This window comes from Penicillium alfredii (assembly GCF_028826965.1).
Source record: "Penicillium alfredii strain IBT 34128 chromosome Unknown utg000007l_segment0_segment0, whole genome shotgun sequence".
NCBI classification, from domain to species: Eukaryota; Fungi; Ascomycota; class Eurotiomycetes; order Eurotiales; family Aspergillaceae; genus Penicillium; species Penicillium alfredii.
The window spans coordinates 2,770,707-2,790,360 of record NW_026622704.1 but is presented as its reverse complement, the minus strand read 5'-3'; the positions used below and the strand labels follow the sequence as shown (position 1 = coordinate 2,790,360).

The window sequence follows — 19,654 nt, the reverse complement described above, 5'->3', positions numbered from 1 at the left end:
AATTCATAGTGAACAGCGGGGCAGGTAAAGGATTTAGCCAGTCCGTCAAAACAACGGGAGATAATGACATAGTTCACTCACATTCACTTCTACAAGCTGATATTCCAGGTATTTTCTCTTGTTGAATACACACCCTCATCATGACATACCAACCTGCTATCATGAGTGCCTCTCTCGGACGAGCCTGGCTTCATGACTTCAACTACAAAATCCAGCAATCTGCCCAGGCCGGGTTCAAAGGAATCGAGATATTCTACGAAGATCTCGAATATGCAGCGCGCAAGATCTCGGAAAATGCCGACCCGACGCCCGAGCAGCTTTTCCAAGCGGCCAAACATGTTCGCTCGACCTGCGAATCCCAAAATCTCGAGATCATTGGGCTCCAGCCATTTCTCTTCTATGAGGGCCTGAAAGACCGAAACCAACACGCAAAGCTGGTCGAAAAGATGAAGCTATGGTTGCTGATCGCCAAGAACTTGGGCACTACGACGATCCAAATTCCCGCCAACTTCCTCCCAGCAGAGCAGCTCACGGGGGACCTCGATGTCATGGCAAATGACCTACGACAAGTTGCGGATATGGGAGCTGCAGAAACCCCCGTTGTTCGTTTCGCTTACGAGAATCTGTGCTGGAGTACGCACATCGACACCTGGGAGAAGGCATGGGACATGGTAAAACGCGTCAACCGGCATAACTTTGGTACGTGTCTGGACACATTCAACATCGCAGGTCGTGTCTGGGCGGATCCTACCTCGGCGACAGGGAAGACACCAAACGCGGATGCTGATCTCAAAGCCTCAATGGAGCGGATGGTTCAGGAAATCGACGTGTCGAAGGTTTTCTATATCCAAGTGGTTGACGCTGAACGCTTGGCCTCGCCGCTTATCCCGGGCCATCCGTTTCATGTCGATGGTCAGCCGGCTCGAATGAGCTGGTCGCGCAACGCGAGGACCTTCATGTACGAAGATGATCGTGGCGCGTATCTTCCTGCAGAAAACGTCGCCAAGACTATTATATCTGGACTGGGGTACAAAGGCTATGTCTCCATGGAGCTTTTCTCCAGGACAATTTCAGAGGAGGGACAGCATGTTCCCGATGAGCATGCAAGAAGGGGAATTGTGGCTTGGGAAAAGTTGCAGAAGAACCTACAGCTCAACTAGAAATGTCATCTAAGCCAGTTTCGATTTCATTTAACCATTGTATCTGGAAATATTATAATCTCAGTGCATTCATCTCTGATGATTATACCTCGATATCATTCCCGTCCAACCAATCCTTGGCCAGTCTATACAAAAGATCGTGCTTCTCTCCACACGCCGTACCAACATGTCGCCTGTGACCCGGCATGTCCTTCAAAACTGTCACTCCCATAGTAAGCTCCTGGCAATAAGCCAGACACTTGTACCCCTCAGGATACGAATTGAGCTTTTCCTCATCCACCCGAGGGACTTTGTTAGGATTGACTGGGATCAACTTGTCCTTCTCGTACCAGTGCCTCACAAAACGCGCACCCCAACGGCCATCGATTTTCTCAAAAAAAAAGCAGAATCTGCAATCTGCCTCGGCATCGACTTCGGCCCCGTCAATGGTGAACCGCTGAGTGATGGTTGCCTTCATCTTGGTGACTGCTCGGGTGGCATCCGGCGTAACGTCGCTGGTAACTCCATGGCAACGGTGCATGATAAAAGCTCCCTTGTCCATGCCAGCCTTAGACGCGGCAATAAAATCCGTGTACAAGACTCTGCCTGACCAGGTTGTATATACATGGGCGCCTGGGTGGAAGATCGATTCTAAGTTCTCCCATTCACAGGCATCCCTAATACTTGTTAGGAGGAAATGGGAGAGATTTTGTCACTCTTGAGAAGGCTTACCGATAGCATGGCCAGCCTTCGGCTAGCTCACGCAGCTTCGCTCGCTCTAGCACAAGATTGTCGGGCCCATTGTTGCGGATGGCATTTGCGGGTCTGGTGCCCTCAGGCAAGGAATGGAGGTCAGGCATGGTCTTTGGTGATCTTATGACTGCTAGAAGAGATGATTTACGGTCCCAAATTTCACACTCCAAATGACTCAAATAAGTGATCTCATCCCAATTGCTATCGGTTATGACTTCTCCGCGCCGGTATACGGCTAAGAGCTTTACCGAGGCAAGTTCCGCGTACGTATGCTGCCAATGGGGTTAACAATGAAAATAGTAGCATTTGCAAGATTATGTTTAAAAGGTATTTTTAAAGAATATTGAAGCAAGCAGTCTAAATGCGGGGATGATATACACTGTCGGTTGAAAAATCAGGATCAAATTTAGCCTGTGAATGAACTGGGATCCGACTTGTCGAAGTGGACCAAGCTATAATACCTTCAAAAGTTGATCCCTTTACTTTCATCGGCAGCTTTCAATAGCACTTTCCATGCCTCCTTTTGGTCAAGTTTCTCGATGCAATCCTCTCCGGCCCATAGCCGCCACTGCTCCTCGATCTGATAGCCGATGACATGCGTGCCCTCCACACACGGCCAACCCAACTTCTCCGCAAGCTTGATCATTCTGGTCCTCCGAGGCTTGAAGCACATGTCCAACAACACACCTTTCTTGGGCCGAGACAAAAACGACTCGAGCATCGAAGCCATGGCCACCTCGAATTTGGTTTTTGGCTCGATATCGGGGACTGTACCGACGACATAGTACGGACTGTCTGATTCTTTGGCTTGATCCATCGTTTTTATGTGGACGACTTTGGGTATAATTGGCAGTTTCTTTGAATCATCGATAAGATCCATCACCTCCTGTTCATCCCTGTTCAAGACATAGATCGTTGGGCAGTGCAGATGCACCATCAAAGCATAAACAGCTGCACGACTGGCTCCTCCAGCCCCGACGATCAATGCTGCTGCAGGTGATTCTGCGGATGGTCTCTCATTCTCGTCACCTCGCTCCAGCAGACAGCCCTTGATGCCTTGCCAGTCGGTGTTGGTGCCACACAACCTTCTAGGATTTCCATCTTTGTAGTAGACATTGTTGCAAGCCCCGATCATGCGAGACAAGTCATCCAACTCGTCGAGATGCTTCATGATTGAATTCTTGTATGGCATAGTCACTACCAGGCCAGCCGTAGTTCGTTCCCTGGCGATTTGGAGTAGATCATTCATTGTTGGACACTCAGTGGCATAGAAAGTCCATGGAAGGCCGAGGGATTTGGCAATGGAGTTGTGCATTGCAGGGGCAATAGAATGGCTAACGCCCACGCCGACAAGGTGGAGGGTCATATTTTGCGGTTGAACCTCTTTCGTCATTGTTGTTGGTTGGCGTGAAGTGCGGTGTTGAACTGAAGTCTTTAAGAATATTGTCAGTAAACATTACCTTGAAAGTCCGGTTTCTTAATCCTGCCTCAATTTCCCAAGACGGATTTATTCTTTCCCAGAGGTCAATTCCGCATCCATGAGTCCAATGGGTGGAACATTCATCTCTCCGGTCTACCGGGCTAAATGCATAACCGAGCTATCACCCATATCTATATCCAGTCAACAAGTGTACCGCTTCTCTATTGATTTCAACTTTCTCTTGGTTTTCCCATTTCATTACTTATTTCAAATTCTCTTCCTCAGACTCAAAATGACAACAACTGCAATCCCTCCCAGGAACTTCCACATCTTTGGCAGCGGTATCTCGTTCAGCATTTCGCCAACAATCCACAACACTGGTTTCCGATACTATGGCCTCCCTTACACGTACGATATCCGCGAATCACCAAGCATCGATGAAGTTGCTTGGCTTATCCAAGACCCCCGTTTCGGTGGCGCCAGCGTGACAATGCCACACAAACTACAAGTCCACAAATATTGCAACCACCAGACTGAGACTGCCCGTTTGATCGGTGCGATTAATACGCTGATTGTCAAAAGCGACGGGGATCGGCAAATCATCACCGGTGACAACACCGACTGGTCTGGTCTGCACAGCATCATCGCCAACTACTCGGCAAAGACCCAGCAGCAGCCTAATGTGGGCCTTGTTATTGGCGCTGGGGGTGCTGCACGCGCAGCACTCTTTGCTTTGCACAAAGCTGGTATACAGCACATTTACGTTGTAAACCGTACCCTCTCCGTGGCCGAAAAAGTCAAGCACGATTTCAAGAATGTTTTCGATATCACGGTCCTTCCAAGTCTTGGAGAACTATCGAACAACCCAGATGTTATCATTGGCACTGTTCCCGCAGAGACAACGACAGAGGATCAGTTCAGTTCTCTTTTTGGACCTCAAGGCCTCTGTATTGACATGTCATACAAGCCACGACAAACACCCTTGCTGAATGCTGCGCAAAAGCATCCCGAGTGGACTACAGTCCCTGGGGTGGAGGTGCTTCTCGCGCAAGGGTTTGATCAATTTCGGCTCTGGACAGGCCGGGATCTTCCGAAGGAGAAGATGGTCGAGGCAGTTATGGCTCGTGATCGCGAGTTGATCAAAGGACCCAAGAATGGGATGCTGTGACGTACAAGTGAATTTTCCACTACGGTGTTTGCTTTAGAAAATACCTCTTCCTAGAGATATAGCCTGGTTTGCGAAGGTATCTATACCTCAATAGAGCATCCGCCACTATTCATAAATCAAACACTGATCCTCTTGTGCCGTTTTAAAAGAAATATGATTTCGATGAACCACCCTAGGCCATATTATGCAGCTATTTCCAATATCGCATCGCTAAGAACATCATCAATTTTTATAGTTCGGGAGGCGTGTGAAATGAGAGCTTTGGGGCCATTGCATCTCTAAATATATACACTTATTTTCAGGCTCTCTCTCTCTCTCTTATCTGCATTTCATTTTGCTACAGAGCAAGTTTGGAAGAAGGCTAGGTGAGCATCGTTTCCAGATTTCCATATCACCCCTAAGGATCTATACTCCAACCATTGAGATCCATAACCCATACAACCAACTTCATCTGGCTCAAGCGAAACGTAGATTTTCCGGAATTTAACGTCCTGAGCGGCAAGCGGCATAAATTAAAGGCCAGTGACCGTGGAATGTGGAGAAGGTGAAACCCGAAATGCAGGAATTTGGTCGCCGATTGACCAAGCCTCGGCCGAGATTGGTTGAGTCATACCATGATCCCTCAGCAGAGCAATTTCAGTGACAATAAAACAGGAAGTCCTCTTAACAAAAAGCCTATTCTAGTGTCATATAAATCAGTTCTTTTGCACTTGGTACAAGAGAAAACCGTCATTGGACGACAATGGCCACAACCCATGCACAGCAGTCTGACTCGCCAAATGACAATCAACCACAAAAAACTTCGAGTACTCGCCCTCCACAGCAGAATCAACTCACAAAACATGATCAAGGCTGGAGAAGAGTCGTTCGCAATTTCACCCCCTCGTACGTTCTTACCCCTTGCCACACGATATGACAACCCGGCTCACTCCGGGTTAGATGGTTCTCAGTCACTATGGGCACAGGTATCGTGTCTATCTTGTTGCACAATCTTCCGTACAACGGTATCTGGCTGTACTGGATCTCGGTGGTGACCTTCGCACTTAATGTGCTTCTCTTCAGCACCGGATGCATTCTCAGCGCGATTCGGTACACGCTGTACCCTGAAATCTTTCGGGTCATGGTCATGCATCCAGTCCAGTCCATGTTCATTGGGACCTTCCCAATGGGACTGATGACTATTATCAGCATGATTTGTTTAGTCTGCACCCCAGTATGGGGCCCGTGGACTCCGTACTTTGCATGGGGCTTATGGATCTTTGGCGCCATTGTCTCGGTGATGACTGCGTTGTCGCTGCCATTCTTGCTGTAAGAATGCTCTCTTTTTGACATACCATGCCTCTCCATTGACACTCAAGAAGCATGGCCCATGGTGGAGAAACCCACTTATCTTCAATGACCGCCGTCTGGCTTCTTCCCATCGTCAGTTGCATTGTTGCCGCCTCCACGGGTGCCACTGTCGCTGAGGTCCTCACGAATGCCCAACACGCACTGTGGACTGTACTCGCCAGCTACATATTGTGGGGAATCGGGGTGCCACTATCTTTGATGGTGATGGTTATTTATCTGCAGCGCCTCACTCTCCATAAACTGCCTCCCAAGACCGTCATTGTCAGCGTTTTCCTGCCACTGGGCCCATTGGGTCAGGGGGGATACGGGTTAGTTCAATCGTCCCAGTCCAAGATCTACGGCAATTCCATACTAATAATGGCCAGAGCAATGAAATTAGGTCAGTGCGCGAAAGAGATCTTTCCCAAGACAGGAACCCTCGAGCAATCGTCTGGACCCACCTTCTACACGCTGGGGTTCCTTGTTGCGCTGATTTTCTGGGCATTTGGGCTCGTCTGGCTTTTCTTCGCATTGGCATCGATCGTGCGATCCAAGCATTTTCCCTTCAACATTGGATGGTGGGGGTTCACCTTTCCGCTGGGGGTGTTTGCCACTAGCACTTGTCAGATGGGAACCGAGCTGCCGTCCGGGTTCTTCCGTATATTGGGTACAATTCTGTCCTTGGCTGTGGTCGCTTTGTGGATAGCAGTCGGCGCTGGAACTTTAAAGGGAGCCATGTCTGGGCAGTTGTTCTTTGCTCCATGTTTAGCGGATCTTAGGGTCCAAGAAGAAGACAAAGATGCTGGGAAGGTAGCATGAGAGCGACCTCGAGAGGTTGGTTGGATGAAAGCCAGCAGATTGAGTATATTTGAAAAATGGAATAAAATACAACTCTGAAATTTACCATTTCAAAGAGAAAAAAACGAGAAGGAACATACTTCCCGATCCGAACACCTAGTCATCCATCACGTGATGTGGAGACTTTTCGCCCTTTTTTTGAATTTTGAATTTTTTTTTATTCGAATTTTAATTTTTTTTTTAATTTGGGATCTCCCTGGCCATCGAGGCATTCCGCTGAACAGCATCCACTTTGACCCTGATCGACTTCCCGTGTCCCCTGTCATCTCTACTGGTTCTTTGCAGCCAGACTTCGCCCTGCCTGGCCGAGTTTTCGCGATCGCACCAGCCCCTGAATCCCCCCCCCCCTTTGCGAGGCAACTCGTTTTCTCAGCGACCGGCGAGACTCGGCCTCCGAAGCCGCTAACCCATTTTGGAATTTTTGCCTTGGTGCCTAAGGCTACCAACGCGAACGCCAAAACACGCGGCCTCGCGCTCTCCAAGTGGCAAGTGCCTCACTGTCGCTGGCAGCGCGGCACCTACCATTCCCGGGCTTCCCATTCTCATTTCAAGTTTATCGGACCGCCTTTGCTCCTTCCTTAGAAGGCAGTCGCATGTGTCTCGTGTGAGACCAGGTCCAACCATCGATCGGCGGCTGACGGCAAGTCCTCAGCACTTCGTTCAACCAAGATGATGGGATACGGCGGGCATCCTTTTCACCCGCAACAGCAGCAGACGCAACAACCGCAACAGCCCCAACATCCTACTACCCAGTCTCAACATCCTCTAGGCCCGCAGCAACGCCAGCACGTTCAATCCCCGTCGCTGGGTGCCGCGCCGAATCTGCCCCAACATGGCAGTCCCTTCCCTGGCAACAAGCCCCTCTATCGCTCGCAGCCGCAGCCGCACTTTCCCACCGCGCAATCTCCTGACCTACGCAAGATGACTCCGACCTCGTCAGGACCGTTAGCCGGATACCCCACCACCAGCTTTGCTCAATTCCCGGGTCAGTTTGCGCCGCAGGGCTCGCCCGATCTTATGTCTCGCAACTCGGATCCGATGGCCCTGCATCATATACAACGAGGTTTTAATCCTATGGCCCCCTTCCGACCGCAGCCGGGGATGAGTCCGCCGACGGCCATGCCCCATGCGCCAGGTATGAATGTGTCGTCACCGCAGCAGTCATTGGACCGACTTCCGCATTCCGGTATCCATCAACGCGAAACTCATCCGTCGGTGAGCCCCTCGATGGCCAGTCCGTCGATGTTTGCGATCAATCAGCAGCGACCCCCGCCATCACAGCCCCAATCGCCCCAGCAGACCCACGCGCATCAAAGACAACAGCAGCATCAATTCCAGCAGCAGCAACAGGAGATTCTCCAGCAACAGCGTCTTGAGCAGCAAAAGCAGATACAGCAGCAACGGATCGAGCAACAGCAGCGCATGGAGCAAAAGCAACTCGAGCAACTCGAGCAGCAACAAAAGATGGAGCAGCAGAGGCGCCTAGAAGAGCAGCAGCAGCAACTCGAGCAACAGAGATTGCAGAAGCTGCAACAAGCCCACGCCCAGAACCCCTATCAGCAGCAGTCTCCTTATGCGCAGCATTCCCAGCCTCCATTTCACCCATCTCAGTATCCATCACAACCTCATTCGCACGCCCAGTTTGCACAGCATCAGTCGCCCTTTTCCCAGGCACCGCAACAGTCTCAATTCCAGCATTACCAGCCCACGTCACAGCCCCCGGGAATGCCTTCTTCGCAGCCTTCCCCGATTCCGCCCGCGGCAACCAGCGCAAAAACCGCTGTCAAACCTGACCAGCAGAGCCCTGCGCCGAAAAGGAAAGGCAAGCCCCGCAAGTCTGCTGCGTCTCAGGCCCAAGCCGCTGCTCAGCCTCTTCCCCAAGGGACCGTTCCCGATGCCGTTTCTCATGCTACCTCCCAGCTCAACGGGCATGGAGAGCTGCCCGGCGTCCCTCTGGCTGGAGGAGAGCAAGGAGTCGATCAAACAACTGACACGCCGCGTCGTCGTCGTGGTCGGCCACGCAAGGAAGAAATCGCCGCTAAAGCTGCGGCCCAAGCTGCCCAGGGCATTCAATCGGATCAGCCAATTCCAGGGACTCCGCAGCAGGGACAACCCTCGTTCAACCCATCTATAACCTCGAATACCCCAGGTTCAGCCGGAGTTCCGAACTCAGGAGCACCGCAAGCGCCTCTCCTGGGTCCAGACGGGACACCGCTTCCTTTGAAGCGAAAACGCGGTCGTCCTCGCAAAGCGGACCAGATTGCGTGGGCGGCTGCCACGGGTCAGCCCTTGCCAACCCCCAAACCGAGAAAGCCTCCCTCCTCCACAGGGAAGCCCAAAAAGGCCGGCACAGGTCGTCCACGGGGAAGGCCTCGCAAAGCTGATGTTGCGGCAGCCGCCGCCGCAGCAGCAGCAGTTGAGGACCAGGTTTCGGCTGAAGGTCAGCCTCATACAGGCGAAATGGTGGATGTACAAGCCCAAAAACGCACGGCCCCCATCATGGACGAAGAATCACACAAACGGCCCTGTCCAACACCGCCGCAGCCACACCCGACTCAGGCCTTGCCACAAAATGGGCATGCTTTGTTCTCACAAGGCGGACCATTGCATCCACCGCCGAGTCAGCCTTTGCAACCCCCCGGCCAGCCTCTATCGATGCCCTCGCATATGCAAGTGCACCAACAGTCTCCTGTACATCCTCCCCGCCCGCTCCCTCCCCACTCATACATGCAACATCCGATGCCGCCTCCTATGCAGCCGCAACAGCCTGTTCATGGGCATCCACCTGTACCGGTCCACGCCCAAGGTCAACCCCAGATGCAGCAGCAGTCCCGGGTGGCGCCAGCACCTACGCCACAGCATCAGCACCAGCACACGTTCCAGATCCAGTTGCAACCTCAACCGACCTAAAGCAGACTATGTTCAACTCCATGATATTGTGAGCAATGGGAGGGATGGATTTTCTCCAAGACCTGCATTTATGTTTTGTGTCTACTTTATAATTTGTCCTGTCTTTATACTCCGGTGTCGAGATTCTTCCGTTCTCGGTCTCGGGTTATCGTTTATGCCTTTGATATTCCCATATCCACTAGTCTATTGCTCTGAAGAGCTTTTTGTTTGATTTGCCGATCACTTCGTTTTGGCGTCTCGTGCTTCTCCCTTGGGATCAATCAGTATGGTCTTTCTGCATTCGCCGCCCTTAGCCTCTGTCCCGGGTTTGGTTTCTGTTTTTGGTTGATGACGTTGTGATATATCTCTTGCGGATGGGTATAGTATATAGTCTTAATTGTATTCTGTCCACACTAGTGTTCTCCATGTCCTGCGATATTTATATCTGACCCTGTAATTATTCCCGCTTCCATGGCTCTTTAAATACTATCAATTCCGAGACAACCTTCGCCAAATAATTTGACACGGTTAGTTAAACAGCCACTATATTAGGCAAAAAGACTTGCACACTGTACATGTCCATGTTTCTGGGCCACCTCTCTCGGGGTCAGTTCATTTGGGCTTTTGATATTGCGATTCGCACCGTGACGAAGCAGCAACTGAACAATCTCAGGATGATTATTGGCAGCTGCACCATGGAGCGGCGTGCCCCAATCATCCTCATTATATGTCCCCAAATTCCGGATCCTCGGGGATGATGTTCACACCAGCCCCAGCATCAATCAGGAGCTGCAGATTGTCATGGCGTCCCGCCTGGGCTCTGCCATAAATCGCGCTTCGATTTTGGATCTCTGCCCTGTTGTCTATGAGAAGTTGAATTATATCCGAGCTCGCGAAGATCGCTACAGTTTCCAAGGGAAGTCTGTCATAGTTAATCCTGCTGTTTGGATCTGTGTCACGGCTCAGAAAATAAGAGACGATTTCAAATCGTGAGGCGCAGATCGCAAGACAAAGGCTCTGATATCAGCGTGGTTGCATCGGTATAAAGCAAAACAAAACACAAAGCAACAAATTAAGCACGAACGGCATCAACAGTATGAACAGGCAAGGGGCCCACCTCATCCCATTTCCGACATGACCCAGTTTGTAGTTTGGTGACCATCCGTGTTGCATCAAAACATCGAATGCCCGAGTATCCCATCCAGTTTCTTTGCGATCTTGGAATGTCGTAAGTATGATATCTATGGTGAAAACGCAGCCCCGGCTCAGCAGTTCTGCTGCAATTTCGAAGTGGCGTTTTTTCCAGTGCGGTTATCAATGCAGGCTGGAAATGGGACATTGGTTGACAAGGCAGCCGAGGAGGGGTGGGATTTTCCTCCTTGCTCCATGCATCGAGTGCTGTTCGTAGCTGGGTGATGTTTTTTGACTGGATGGCAGCCTCCACGGTGGAAATAGTATCTTGAGTCCTGGTGTTGATTGGCGAAGGGAATGAAAGGGAAAGCCTGGGCTCGTGGTAGCTACAACGTGGAACTCTCTGGTTGTTTTATATTCGGGGATATGCTTGACGGGTCCGCTTTTTAACATCACAAGACTGTGTAGATCTTAGTGTTCAGCTTTGCGGCAAGTTGGCTTTCTCAGTCTGTTAGAGCTTGACGTATCTCAGAAACTACTTGACGAAATTCACTGGTTGATCTTTTCAGCCTTGACTCGGAACAATTTAAACGGCTCTAATTCTAGCAAATGATCTATATACCGAAAAAAGAAAACAGTTCAGTTGAGGCAAACGTCCACTGACTCGTCGGGTTTTCGGATCAGCCTCTTGACATTTTAGCCGTCCTTGACTTCTTGTTGCTGCTGCTTCTCCTCTTACTCCTCAGGAGTTCGTCTTGCTTCATCTGGTACTTCAGAGCCACCCCGACAATTCTCTTCTTCTCCTCCAATGCTCTCTTCTTATCCCTTTCCCACTCATCCAGCTCAAACTCCTCAAACGCATTATATTCTGGCGGCGTAGGAAACTCATTGGCCCTCATCAACTCCAATCGAAGCCTGGCCATTAGTTCCCCTATATTGACCCCTTGCGGCCCATATCTATTACCCTCCTTCCAGAAATGCTGGAATCGCGGACGAGGGTTTTTCTTGACGGTAATGCCGGGGATATCTTGTTCCTCTGAAAGAGCCAAGAGTATTTTCTCCCGGCATACGAATAAACCATTCCGCTGACCATCATCACGACAACCAAGGAGGATCATACCCTCGGTAAACGAGTTTGGATTGAGGATCTTAATCGGATATAAATCCGCCCACGGGCTTATGCAGCCGAACAGTGCGCGAGGGGGCAGCCTGGAATGGCTAATCACCGTTAGATTCAGGTCATCTGCGGCTGGGGCGTCGAGTGGGAAGTTCGGGAGCCACCAAAGCGTGGTGGACTTGGGCAGGAGGGAGAGGAAGCTACATTGCCGGTATTTCGACCCCAGGTGGAAATGTACCTCAGGTACTGGGCGCTGTCGGTCACACCGCAAGCCCATACACTCGTCTTTGCAGCGGGTGAAATTGGCCCTAGTCAGCTGTTTGGTGGTGAGCTTGATATGCTCGTCTTCAACGACGAAGTCGATTTCTTCTTTCACGGTCAGTTCGAATATTTCGCTTCCTCTCTCATATTTAGGTGTGTCTTACCCGCTGTGGAAAATACAGTCCAACCAGGCCCAAAGCCACTCGACCCCAGAGAAAATGGGGGATCTGCGCCTCGTCTAGAATGCGGGCCACGTCAACAGCAGGCTCCGCGCCGGGGACGAGGTTTCTTGCGGGTGATGGGCGCATAGTACGGGATGAAACGATTTGAATGTGATCCTTTATCAAGGGATATACTATTTTATTTATATTGGTGTTATTTTGTCTCTCTTTACGTACCCAAATGCAGCAAGAGTCGAGGATAGGGTGTTTGAGATGGAATCGAGAAAAAGAGCTTGAAAGTCATGAGACCACGCAACGAAGATTCCGGTGATGAAAGAGCGGCAGATGACGCGTTTGGCTTCTTTCCTTATAATTCTAACCCAATCGCTATTTTTACTTCGTTCTACAGACTCACAAAGTGGCCCGGTGATATCTTGTCTATCAGCGTCGCTATGACATGCCAAACTAAACAGATGTACCTTTTATATGACCATAATGTACTAAAAGTACATCTAAGGCGATGCTGATCACAGGGCAGGGAGTGTCTCTTTTAATTGCTCTAGGCTCCTCTTTACGAATGATGTGACTCTTATATCCAATCATGGCCATATTAAGACACTGGTTCAGTTCCTGCTCATAAATACTCTGGGAGAGTCTCACTCTAGGGAACAACATGCGCTCAAGACAAAGGTATCTCACTGGATGAGCTACCTTGTACATATGGCTTTGTTGAAACATGGTCCAAGCTGATATAACAAGCGGAGTCTTGTCTCCAACCCAGGTTAAAGGGCTGCCTTGACTGCTCTTGTGTTTTGTGCAAAGGATATGATCTCCCTGGATCTCAAATCGTCCTCGTTGGTCATGACGTTGTTGGCTCAGGTGCCAGTGCGATCAAGTATTACGATTAACTTTGAAATATACCTAGGTATACAGGGATAGCCTGAGAGTCATTCCTTCAGTCACTACAGGTAGATATTAAGGTACTAAACAGAGGGAAGCAAATAAAGAAAAAGAGATGCGATATAGAGTGACATTGATCTTTTCTTTCCCTTGTACTTCCCTCTCCAATACTAGGATTATGGTAAAAGTAAGCTTTCCTTCTCTGTTCGAACATACTAAATGCCACCAAAAAACAGATTAAATAAATGAAAATATCAGAAGAGTCGCTAATTACATATACTCAATTGTTTTCAGTCCCAAAAAGACTTATATCATATTCATGGTTGCCACTGTTCACCCCCGAACTGTCGCGCCTGATGTCAAATCGTCGTGCAGGATCGCGCCGATCGACCCACAACCCGCCAGTGGCCATCGAGTTAGCAATCGCTGGGGATGGAACAAGGCCATGCAACTTGTCCGGTTCAGGCCACATTCGCAATGATTTCATTGAGCGGGGCCATCATCATATTTCCCCATCAACGTTCCTGTGCAAATTTTCGCCCTGGAACGTTCAATATAATTCCAATAGCCGTTGGCTAATAATCCATCCCATATAGAATGGACAACCGGCCTGAGTATTTCGGAAACCTCAGTCCGGCCTCCAACCATGCAGCCATCGCTGGCGCGCAGGGGGCACCGGCGAGGAGGAGGAAGAGGACTTCGTCACAAACCCTCGCCAACCCCAGCCCCATCTCACCTTCGGCGCAGGCGACAAGCGCAACATTGGCAGCGCCACACTCGTCGGCGTCGTCCTCATCGGTCCCCGGCTCTTCGAGGTCGAACGTGCCTCCTCCGAACAAGGTGGCCATCCCTCGAATAGCTAGCGCCGACACGCCCGCTCGCAGTCGACGACGCTCAGCTCGTGCGTGCGAGCCCTGTCGCCGCCGCAAAATAAAATGCGATGGAAGAAGGCCGAGTTGCTCGCAGTGTAATTCTAATAACATCCGGTGTGCGTATGAGGACGTCAAGCGCGTGCGCGAGCAGAAGCAGATCGGATCGTTGTCCCGGCGTGTAGAGCAGTATGAAAGCCTCCTTCGCGATCTGGAAGGGGAGTTCGATGCGTCCACGACACGGAGAATTAAAGAAGCATTGCAAGTAAGTTAGTTGATGAACCCCCTGGCGCATTGATTCATCGTGAGAACCTCCTCTTTTTCAGTTGTTGTGTGGAATCTCTCTAACATCGTGGTCATGGCTGCTTGTATCAAGGATGGGAAGCCCCATGCACAGAACGATGAAGACTCGGATTCGGCGACCTCGATGGGTTCGCTGGATACCATCGATATCGTCGATGAAGATCTGAACCGCAACGAAAACACTCGCGCCGCTGGCTATTTCGGCAAGAACTCGGAGGTGTCGTGGATCCGCAGGCTAGAGACCGCTGTGGATAGCAAAGGTCGGCCTGATACGGGGGTTGCTGGCTCTTTCTCAACCTCTCAAGAAACTAGCCAGCCCGACATGGGCTCTGCAAATCGGCAGCGTGTGGCCAAGGAGATTCCTATTGCCATGATGGACTACCACCTGGACGACCTCAGTATCCCAATGATGGACCCATGCGACCCGTTCGCTGTGCCCCCGCGGCCACTGGCAGATCGCTATCTCGATGCATACTGGACGTTTGTTCACCCGACGTTCAGCGCCATCCGCAAGCCGACCTTTGTAGACCAGTATCAAAAGTTCCACGAGCGGGTGTCCAAGCCACCCGACAAATGGCTGGCCATTCTGAATATGATTTTCGCGATTGGCTGTCGGTACTCTCGTCTCACAGACGGCGAAGACTCTCCTCGAGAAGACGACCTGCTGTTTCTGACGCGAGCGCGGCATTTGGGTCTGCAAGGCGATGTTCTATTTGAGCATACTGATCTGCAGCAGATTCAGCTCGACTTGCTTGTCGCGGTCTATCTGCTTTGCCTGGGGCAAATCAACCGGTATGTTCTCTTCGGCCTCGTTTGCGACCAACCCATTATTTACATCTCGAATATAGCGCATCCAAGTTCTCCGGCATGGCGCTGCGATCCGCCCTCTCCCTAGGGATCAACCTCCGGCTCATGGACGACCGGATACATAGCGCGTCCAAGGAAGCACGCTACCGGCTCTGGTGGTCGATTTACTATCTCGAGCACCTGCTCACGTCGATGACTGGACGTGCCTCCTCTGTCAGCGAGAGTCTGAGCTCGGTTCCGGCACCCGTTCCCTTTGAAGAAGAACGCTTCCACCAGCCCGAGGCCCAGATTTTGCTCCGGGATCTGGCATTCCGTGAAGTCCAGCTGCAGCCCACACTATTCGAGTCCTCGTCTCAACTGCAGGGCGGCGCCAGCGCGACCACGTACCCAGCCTGCGCCTCGCTGTTCTTTTCCTGCGTAGTCGACCTGGCGCTGATCACGCAGGCGATCCTGAACAGAGTGTATAGCATCGAAGGCGCGCGTGAAAGCACCAACCAAATCGAGTACCGCGTCCAGAAGTATGGCCAGCGCATAGATCGCTGGCTTGCCCGGCTCCCCGCGCCATACCGTTTTACTATCCCGAATGCTGGACCTTGGCATCTGAATCTTGTTCAGCTCGAGGACCCTGCGGTGCCCTTTGCGCGCGAGCGCATCTGTCTGGCCATGAACTATTACTCGGCACGCATCACCCTCTGCAGGCCCTGTCTCACCCAAAGCCACATCGCCTCGCCAAACCCGTTGGGTCCGACGCGTCGTGCCCAGTTCAAGACCGATATGGCAACTCAGTGTCTGCAGGCGGCCTGTGCCCTCATCTCGATTCTTCCGATGACGCCTGATGTGCCCTGGCTGGCGCGCGTTGCGCCCTGGTGGACCACTCTGCATTTTCTGATGCAAGCCACGACAGCCTTGCTGCTTGGCCTGTCGTATTGTTCTCCGTCGCCCACTCCTGGTCCATTCTATAACCCAGGCTCTGTCTTGGCCTCACTCAATCCATCCAATCCCACTGCTACAGCACCGGCACCATCAGCAACAACATCCTCTCAGCCTCCACCCTCCACTGTCACTTCTCCATACACCCCGATACTACAAACAGACCTCTGCACCGCAATTGCCCAAACCAAAACAGCGCTGTCGTGGATCCACGCCATGGCCGCCGTGGACCCGGCATCGCGTCGTGCATTCTTTCTATGCGATGGCATTGTCAGGCGCATTGCGCCTGCGCTGGGCGTCGATTTAACTGACTGGCCGGACGCACAGTCTCTTCCCGCTGGGGTGTTTGGAACGGACACGGCGATGGATATTGATGAAGAAAGAAGGAAGAGCGGGGGGGCGTGGCAGTGGCAGTGGGATGGAGTTGTTCGATGAGTGGATTGATCTCGAGGGCGGGTCCATCTAAAAAATAGAAACAACAACGTTCAAGATTCAACAACCGGTTGGACGATGTCGTTCGGATAGTACATCGTCCTTCCCCAGACTCAGGCTCTCGTAGCGATCCAGCATATCAGAGAGTCCCAGACCGGGATACTCCTGGAGACCATGTTCGGGGTCAACACCAATGCCATGGTACTTCGCTTCCTGGTTGAGTTTCTCCAGGCCCTCGGCATACTCGTCAAAACGACTATGGCCCTCTGCCGATGATTGCTCGTCAAAGAGATCTTTGAGCTCATCCGGAAGAGCACTCGCGTCGCGGATCCGACTCCCCTGCTCCTTGGCGCGCACCGACTGGCGAAAGATATGGAAGAGATTGCGGCCGAGGGCGGAGCGGCTCGCGACGATGGAGAAGGCGCTGGCCAGCGACAGGAAGTCTTGGTCCAGCACGTTGAACGACTCCTGCTCGAGCATTGTGAACAAGGCGAGGTTGATCGCATACATGGCGAAGTGGTGTGCGCGGCTCATCCCGTACTCGCGGCGGTGCAGCCGGGTCAGCGCTGCGATGCCAAGGGCTGCCGACTGCGTTACTTCCCACACATTGTATTTCGTCTCTGGGGTGTGGCGCGGAGGGCTCTCGGGTGTCTTGGGTGCATCAGATGTCGTACTCGAGATTTCGTCGTCGGAGATACAGCTGAAGAGGTTGATGATCAGGGCGTGATAGCGCATTCTATACCAGAGGTCAGTGTGCCGCTCATTCCACATGTAGAGAGGGAGGGATCAAAGTGTGATTTGCATCTGAGAGCATAGATACCAACCTACCTCAACAAAATAATATGCGGCGGCGGCCGGTACCGCGAGTCAAAAGCCTCCGGCAAAAGACTATGCCAGCGTCGGAGCCGTTCATACAGCTCCTCGCGGCTTTGGTGTGGAGCTGGCTCCAGAGTCGGGCTGACCCGTTCATCGGCGAACATGCTGCGCGAGATATCACGCGCAACGGTCGACAAGTTACACGCCTCGTCGAAGGACTGGCTCAGGTAGGACGGGCGCGGCTCGCGATGGGTCGGGTATGGTCGCCAGAGAGCCTGGTCTTCGAGCGGGTTGCGGTCGATGCGGGCTATATTGACATGGTCGATGAGACTGGGGCGCAGAAAGCCTGTGTGCACCATGCTGCAAGAGGAGTGTTGTGAGAAGCTGTCAGGGTGTGAAAGGGACAAAGATGTTTACGTTCGTATCAACATTGAATAATCCCCATGCCGTCCGCTTGCTCGAAATATCCATGTCCTCGGAGAACTGTTCGGATGTCATGCGCGGTCCTTTGCTCCCGACTAGCCCTAGTACCTCGCCCATCCGGATGGCCTGATGCAGCATGGTGTATCCAAGATCGTCGTTCCGTGACATTGAGTAGCTTGAACATTATCAGAGCCACTTGCTTTTGAATAGGCAGGGAATAACACTCACCGTTCATACATCAGCAAGGTGCCCTGCAACGAAGCCAGACTGGGCTGTGCAGGCTCCTCTTCCTTGAGCCGCTCTGCCTCGGCCAGAAAATCACTGCCCTTGGAGGAGATATCTCCAGGGACGACATAGGCCTCTGAGAACTCAGAGAAGTACTATTCAAAGGATCAGCAACCACAAGACAGGATAGACAAAATGACACAATGAAAAGAAAAATGAAACTAACACAAGCATTGCTCAAGATAGCATTGACCAGAAACGGGCTGCAAAACTCCGAAGACAAGTCCCCACGAGCCATATGCTTGATGAAAACACCGGCATCCAAAAATGCATGGAACGGATAATCCCACGAGAAATACAAGGACACCAGATGCGAAACGAGATCCCCGTCCTCGGTAACAGACGTCCACGGCCAGGCCGGCACCTTACACGGCGCCTCATCGCAGAGGTAATGGATATCCATAACCTTGCGACGAAACGCAGGACTGGCACCCTCGACATTGATCAGCTGCCGCATATCCTCGAGCTTGGCGACGGTTTCCTGCGTTGCAGCGGCGCCGGCGCCGGCACCGCCGCGTGAGCCGCTCAGGCTCGCGAGCGTCTCGTTGATGAAGGCGCGGATCTCCTCCGGCGGCGCGTTGTGCCGGATAATTTCCAGGAGCCGTAAAGCTTGTGGCTCATCGGCTTCGCGGACTACCTTGAAGAGGTCGTTTAGGAGGTCGCGGTGGTAGCTGAGTTCGTCGGCGGTGCGTTTGGCGGCGACGCGGCGGCGCTGGTCGAGCGATTCGTCGAAGATGCAGACCCGGTTGAAGGCGCGGCAGTTATCGCAGGGTGGTGTGCCCGAGCACTGTGTTTGTCAGTTGTCTTGATAGAGTTTGGGATGAATGCATAAATCCATGGGTATAGTTCGAATGGAAAGAAACTCGCCTTGCGTTTGGACTTCTTGCACGCCAAACACGCCGTCGACACCCTCTTCTTCCACGACCCCGACGAAGTCCTCGCATCTCGAGGCGGGCTTCCATGCTCCGACGTTGGCGAGGTCGGCGAGGGCCCCGGCGCAAGATGGCGGTGTTGATCGCTCATGGCGCGACATGGACCGGCAACCAGCACAGAAATACAGACACGCAGATAATAGATAGATGCTGTTGCTGACAATTAGATGCCTAGGACAATACCCTTCGGCTTGGTTTGCCGCGCATGACGTGGATCGAAATCATCGGGAATTGGAACCCGCCTATCCAGGGCTATAGCTGTTTTGGTCCTTGGTTGGGGACAATAAAACGGAGGTGTGGCGGGTCTGCACTATCGGGATGAACATGGTCTATCAGATCAATGATCGAGTACCTGTAGCAGGTGGAAGAAACATGAACCGTGGGCATGTAAATCAACCTAAAGTTGAAGCCATCCAGAATACCAGGATCTATCCTTCCAAGCTTACTCTCCCGATATAAAACTGGAAAGATGGCATTGACTAGGACCAGGGGCAACAATGAACGGCACTTGGACGTAAACACGATTCCCAATGCAGGCAAAAACCCTCATGAACAAAACAAAAAACGCTGGATTATTGTAATGTAATACAAGTACTTCTTTTTGCATACTCCATGGAAATCCATAGCCGCGAATGCACCTCCCACATAGCGCAAAAACAATTCCGAGACCTGCACCAGTTCCGCATCTCTATGGGTTTCGGCAGACAAGACGTTGGTACGGTAGATATTGT

At 51.8% G+C, this 19,654-nt stretch overlaps 11 protein-coding genes across 11 annotated transcripts; 6 read left to right on the top strand and 5 right to left on the bottom strand.

Annotated features, from left to right (window-relative positions):
• Positions 1 to 140: 140 nt before the first annotated feature.
• On the top strand, positions 141 to 1,160 carry NUU61_005711 (sugar phosphate isomerase/epimerase family protein; the record flags this gene model as incomplete). The annotated part of the gene is made up of 1 exon (XM_056656293.1): positions 141 to 1,160. The coding sequence occupies one exon, from the start codon at positions 141 to 143 to the stop codon at positions 1,158 to 1,160; it is 1,020 nt and encodes a 339-aa protein (XP_056511906.1).
• Positions 1,161 to 1,242: 82 nt separating this feature from the next.
• Positions 1,243 to 1,999, bottom strand: NUU61_005710 (putative pathogenesis associated protein Pep2; the record flags this gene model as incomplete). Its single annotated transcript, XM_056656292.1, has 2 exons — positions 1,243 to 1,816; positions 1,872 to 1,999. 2 exons carry the CDS (start codon positions 1,997 to 1,999, stop codon positions 1,243 to 1,245), a joined length of 702 nt encoding a protein of 233 aa, XP_056511905.1.
• A 356-nt stretch (positions 2,000 to 2,355) lies between these two features.
• Positions 2,356 to 3,285, bottom strand: NUU61_005709 (shikimate dehydrogenase family protein; the record flags this gene model as incomplete). Its single annotated transcript, XM_056656291.1, has 1 exon — positions 2,356 to 3,285. The coding sequence occupies one exon, from the start codon at positions 3,283 to 3,285 to the stop codon at positions 2,356 to 2,358; it is 930 nt and encodes a 309-aa protein (XP_056511904.1).
• A 319-nt stretch (positions 3,286 to 3,604) lies between these two features.
• Positions 3,605 to 4,480, top strand: NUU61_005708 (shikimate / quinate 5-dehydrogenase protein; the record flags this gene model as incomplete). Its single annotated transcript, XM_056656290.1, has 1 exon — positions 3,605 to 4,480. The coding sequence occupies one exon, from the start codon at positions 3,605 to 3,607 to the stop codon at positions 4,478 to 4,480; it is 876 nt and encodes a 291-aa protein (XP_056511903.1).
• A 955-nt stretch (positions 4,481 to 5,435) lies between these two features.
• NUU61_005707 (uncharacterized protein) lies at positions 5,436 to 5,792 on the top strand (the record flags this gene model as incomplete). The annotated part of the gene is made up of 1 exon (XM_056656289.1): positions 5,436 to 5,792. One exon carries the CDS (start codon positions 5,436 to 5,438, stop codon positions 5,790 to 5,792), a length of 357 nt encoding a protein of 118 aa, XP_056511902.1.
• Positions 5,793 to 5,875: 83 nt separating this feature from the next.
• Positions 5,876 to 6,628, top strand: NUU61_005706 (malate permease; the record flags this gene model as incomplete). The annotated part of the gene is made up of 1 exon (XM_056656288.1): positions 5,876 to 6,628. One exon carries the CDS (start codon positions 5,876 to 5,878, stop codon positions 6,626 to 6,628), a length of 753 nt encoding a protein of 250 aa, XP_056511901.1.
• A 708-nt stretch (positions 6,629 to 7,336) lies between these two features.
• NUU61_005705 (uncharacterized protein) lies at positions 7,337 to 9,577 on the top strand (the record flags this gene model as incomplete). The annotated part of the gene is made up of 1 exon (XM_056656287.1): positions 7,337 to 9,577. The coding sequence occupies one exon, from the start codon at positions 7,337 to 7,339 to the stop codon at positions 9,575 to 9,577; it is 2,241 nt and encodes a 746-aa protein (XP_056511900.1).
• A 1,790-nt stretch (positions 9,578 to 11,367) lies between these two features.
• NUU61_005704 (uncharacterized protein) lies at positions 11,368 to 12,373 on the bottom strand (the record flags this gene model as incomplete). The annotated part of the gene is made up of 2 exons (XM_056656286.1): positions 11,368 to 12,207; positions 12,230 to 12,373. The coding sequence occupies 2 exons, from the start codon at positions 12,371 to 12,373 to the stop codon at positions 11,368 to 11,370; spliced, it is 984 nt and encodes a 327-aa protein (XP_056511899.1).
• A 1,350-nt stretch (positions 12,374 to 13,723) lies between these two features.
• NUU61_005703 (uncharacterized protein) lies at positions 13,724 to 16,470 on the top strand (the record flags this gene model as incomplete). The annotated part of the gene is made up of 3 exons (XM_056656285.1): positions 13,724 to 14,264; positions 14,322 to 15,090; positions 15,147 to 16,470. The coding sequence occupies 3 exons, from the start codon at positions 13,724 to 13,726 to the stop codon at positions 16,468 to 16,470; spliced, it is 2,634 nt and encodes an 877-aa protein (XP_056511898.1).
• Positions 16,471 to 16,527: 57 nt separating this feature from the next.
• On the bottom strand, positions 16,528 to 17,642 carry NUU61_005702 (fungal specific transcription factor domain-containing protein; the record flags this gene model as incomplete). Its single annotated transcript, XM_056656284.1, has 2 exons — positions 16,528 to 17,203; positions 17,296 to 17,642. 2 exons carry the CDS (start codon positions 17,640 to 17,642, stop codon positions 16,528 to 16,530), a joined length of 1,023 nt encoding a protein of 340 aa, XP_056511897.1.
• Positions 17,643 to 17,670: 28 nt separating this feature from the next.
• Positions 17,671 to 19,014, bottom strand: NUU61_005701 (fungal specific transcription factor domain-containing protein; the record flags this gene model as incomplete). Its single annotated transcript, XM_056656283.1, has 4 exons — positions 17,671 to 17,881; positions 17,935 to 18,086; positions 18,158 to 18,662; positions 18,734 to 19,014. 4 exons carry the CDS (start codon positions 19,012 to 19,014, stop codon positions 17,671 to 17,673), a joined length of 1,149 nt encoding a protein of 382 aa, XP_056511896.1.
• Positions 19,015 to 19,654: the final 640 nt, after the last annotated feature.